We start from the raw sequence: 3,776 nt of genomic DNA on the forward strand, positions 1-3,776 counted from the left end.
AACGTTGTAATTATTATTAAGTGCTTAATTAAGTACATTCTATTGTACAATAGTAATATATTTAAATCGAAGATAAAAAAAAAACATTAAGATTCTTCAGTCCATCTTAAATCGCACTGCATTGTGGGATGTGTGTAGCGCTGGAGCGGCCGTCTGATGGGCGACTCACTAGGGTCTGAAGAGAGCTGGATGCGTCTAAATGAGCGTTTGGCACAAACACACACCAGCACTGAACCAACACGTCCGCTCGCTCTCCACGAACAAAGCACCAATCGCGAGCGAGCGAGTCACATGACCCTCTGTAAAAGAGATGAGCAAACATGTGATCATGGGACGAACCGAGTGTCCGGCTCACTCTTCAAGTCTGTTTTTGCCCTGTTGTTCTCGATGGAGCTCTTTAGGCACGGAGAGGAGAGCCCGCCCCCCCGCTCGGGACAGGAAGGGGCGGGGTTCTGAGTGGCACGCTGACGTCTGATTGGCTCAGAAAGAAACAAGCCCCTCAAAACATAATTTGAAAAAGATTTGTTATTGAGTCATTATTAGGAAGTTGAGGCTGCAACTGATCAAAACCACACACACACACACACACACACACTCCTGCAGTAAAGAGAGAGAAAGAGAGGCAGGGGATGATGGGAAGAGAACGAGAGTGAATAGTCTCTCTCTCTCTCCGTCTGTCTGTCTGCGTTGATTTCTTTGTGCTATCGGTGTGATTGTTTCGGCCTCAAGATGCTGATTGTCGTCCATTTGGCTCAAAAAGAGAGAAAGACAGCAGGAGAGAAAGAGAGAAAGAGACAGAGACACACCTGAGGAATATATAGTTATATGTCACTTATATACATATATAAACTCTCAGCGTGTGTGAGAGAGAAAGAGAGAGAGAGAGAGAGAGTTTGTAGATGTCCTGAAGTTGGAGTTGGTCGTCATGTTCAGGCTCCGCCTCTCTCTTCTCTCTCAGCCAATCATCAGACACTCCTGGGTTGGGGTTCAACCAATCACAGGTCCGCTAGTCCTGCCCGGGCCAATCATGTTCCAGAGTGGGCACCATAAATCGGCTGAGGGAGAAACAAAGCCGAGATTCAGTGACTGATTCATAAAAACACTCAGATTCATCACAACAGGAAGAACTCAGTCAACACTCGTCATAGAAAACATGAGCGTGATCGCATGGAGAAGAGCAGCGTGAACCTTCAGCTAAACATCTGTCCAGCTGAAGAAAGAAAGCCAGCCGGGTTGAACGACGTGAATAAATGACCACACAGACAGGACGTGATGAGACGAGAGAACACAGACAAACAGACCAATCACAGGCCCTCGTTCACCGTGATCCATCTTCCGTTCATCACAGACGTGCAGTAATCACCGCTGGAGCAGAGCGGCCCAAATAAACCCCCTAAACATTACATCATGACAATAATACCTAAACCTTTCACGATCACTCCAATAACGTATAACCACAGAGGAACAATATCATTAGAATCACTTTCAGAGCAGAATCCACCCTGCATTAAAGAGACAGACCACAAACAGCAGAATAAACAGATACAGGTTTGGTATGACTATCACTTCAGGTATCACTAGTGTTCGATAGTTATCACTACAGCTATATTTGAGTTATCGGTAGTTATTTTTATCACTATAGATATCATCACAGTCAAACTGATGTTAGGAAACAGATTCAGACTTTAGCTTCTGACCGGACGAGACACACACACACAGACGACAGATGTGATGACGACACACACACCAGTCCACAGTCATCGTTCTGGCGAGGTGTGAAGGTTAGCGATGGTTCCCCGGTGAGGGTGTGACAGACCTGTTCTGTGAATATTCTGGTTTTGAGGTCAGGCATTCCACTTCCCCTCAGCTCATCCTCTACCACCATCAACCTGCAACACACACACACACACACACACACATTCCCAGGGTGCTCTGGTAATCGCAGGGACAGAGTCGCGAGCGCACGTCACGGGGCTGACCTGTTGATGATGCCCTTGAGCTGCGAGTCCTTCTCCACCTGCTGCTGGCGCAGGCGTCTCTCGCTGTCGTCCAGCCGGCTCTGGTACTGCAGCAGGATCTTACTGGTCTGCTGCTCCTGGGAATGCAGCCGCCGCTCGTATTCCTCCAGCTTACGATGAGACATCATCAGACGCTCCTTCAGAGAGTGGATCTCCTCCTCGTACTCACGCACCTGCACAGAACCATGCTGCTTACTGCTCAGGGAGACCAGTGCATATGATGAATTAAAGATCCAGTGTCTCTATCTGTGTACTGTACTGACCCGGTCCAGACGGGACTCGTCCATGCTCTTGGAGTGCTCCTTCAGTTTGAAGTCCTCGCGGTCCACACGCAGACTCTCGATGTCCGCAGACAGGTGTGGCATGTTGGACACCCAGGCCACCGTACGCTCAGACGCTGCTGAGGGAGGATTGAGAGTGGACGGAGACTTTGAGCCCTGAAACACACGGACACAGAGAGGAATGATGCTGAAAATACAGCGGAGCATCACAGAAATAAATTACACTTCAACAGAGATTCACACAGAAAATTGCAATAATATTTCACTGTTTTACTGTATTTTTGATTAAATAAAATGAAGCGTTCTTTCACTCTAGCTAAATAAATGGGGATTTCATGCTCTTTGAGGATACTAGTTATCCTAGTTAAGGAAGTGACCCACAAACAGTCTTTCAGACGTCATTTATCCCCATTTGGCCTCTAATTTTAATTACTCCAGATGAATAAAAGCCCAGATTATTGACGGACTGAAACCTGCACAGACACACCGGCGCTGCGGATGAAAGAGTGCTGAACCATGATCTAACGTGTGACAACAGAATGTGTTTGTGTGTGTGTGTGTGTGTGTGTCTGTGTATGTGTGTGTGTGTGTGTGTGTGTGTGTTTATGTGTGTGTGTGTGTGTTTGTGTGTGTGTACTGGTGTTACTATACTTGAGGGGACATTTGGTCCTTATAATGTAATGAATGCCAGTACACACACACACACACACACACAAACACAGACACACACACACACACACTCAAACACACACACACACACACACACACACTCAAACACACACACACACACACACACACATACACAGACAGACACAAAAACACACACACTCACACACACACACACACACACACACTCACCGATGGTGTCTCTGAGATAGCGGTGTGCGATCAGCTTCAGGAACTCCTCGATGGCTTTGGTGGCCAGTGTGTTTTCTCTGAAGATCAGATGCTCGCGCTCCATGAAGCGGTCTACCTCACACATGGCCATATCAGACAGGAAGTCCTGCACACACACACACACACACACCTGACATCAGCTCAAAACTTCAGAGGAATACTTTTAATTCCTTTATTATGTAAAAAGTTTTAACGTTTGTGTTTTAATCATGTCTACATCATTTTTAGTGCACCATGTTAAACTGCATGAAAGTGAGAACAGCTGGCGTCTAGCTGAAACAAGAAAATTTTACAGTTATAAATATTTTAATTCCGTTAATACTTACTTTATTTGAAGAATATTTTTTATGGTTTAGTTTTATTATAATAACCCTGTTTCCTAAACATTTTCAACTTCAAACTTCCACACGTTTTAAGATTTTTTTCTGTCAATTTTTTTTAGATGATATTTAACATATTTAGCATTTCATTTCAACACACGATTACGTTTCCCGCACTGACTGCATACATTTGAAATATTTTAAATTCATCTAAGCTTTAGAATAATATTGACACTGATTACATTTATTTAGAAAATATG

General features: G+C 44.8%; 1 protein-coding gene across 1 annotated transcript; it reads right to left on the reverse strand.

The window, feature by feature from the left end:
• Positions 1 to 312: 312 nt before the first annotated feature.
• On the reverse strand, positions 313 to 3,287 carry LOC132104825 (ras/Rap GTPase-activating protein SynGAP-like). Its single transcript, XM_059510357.1, has 5 exons — positions 3,154 to 3,287; positions 2,282 to 2,486; positions 1,980 to 2,191; positions 1,817 to 1,889; positions 313 to 1,055 (listed from the first exon to the last, which is right to left on the reverse strand). Exons 1-5 carry the CDS (start codon positions 3,285 to 3,287, stop codon positions 1,026 to 1,028), a joined length of 654 nt encoding a protein of 217 aa, XP_059366340.1. The 3' UTR covers positions 313 to 1,025.
• Positions 3,288 to 3,776: the final 489 nt, after the last annotated feature.

Source organism: Carassius carassius, chromosome 25 (genome assembly GCF_963082965.1).
Source record: "Carassius carassius chromosome 25, fCarCar2.1, whole genome shotgun sequence".
Lineage (NCBI taxonomy): Eukaryota > Metazoa > Chordata > Actinopteri > Cypriniformes > Cyprinidae > Carassius > Carassius carassius.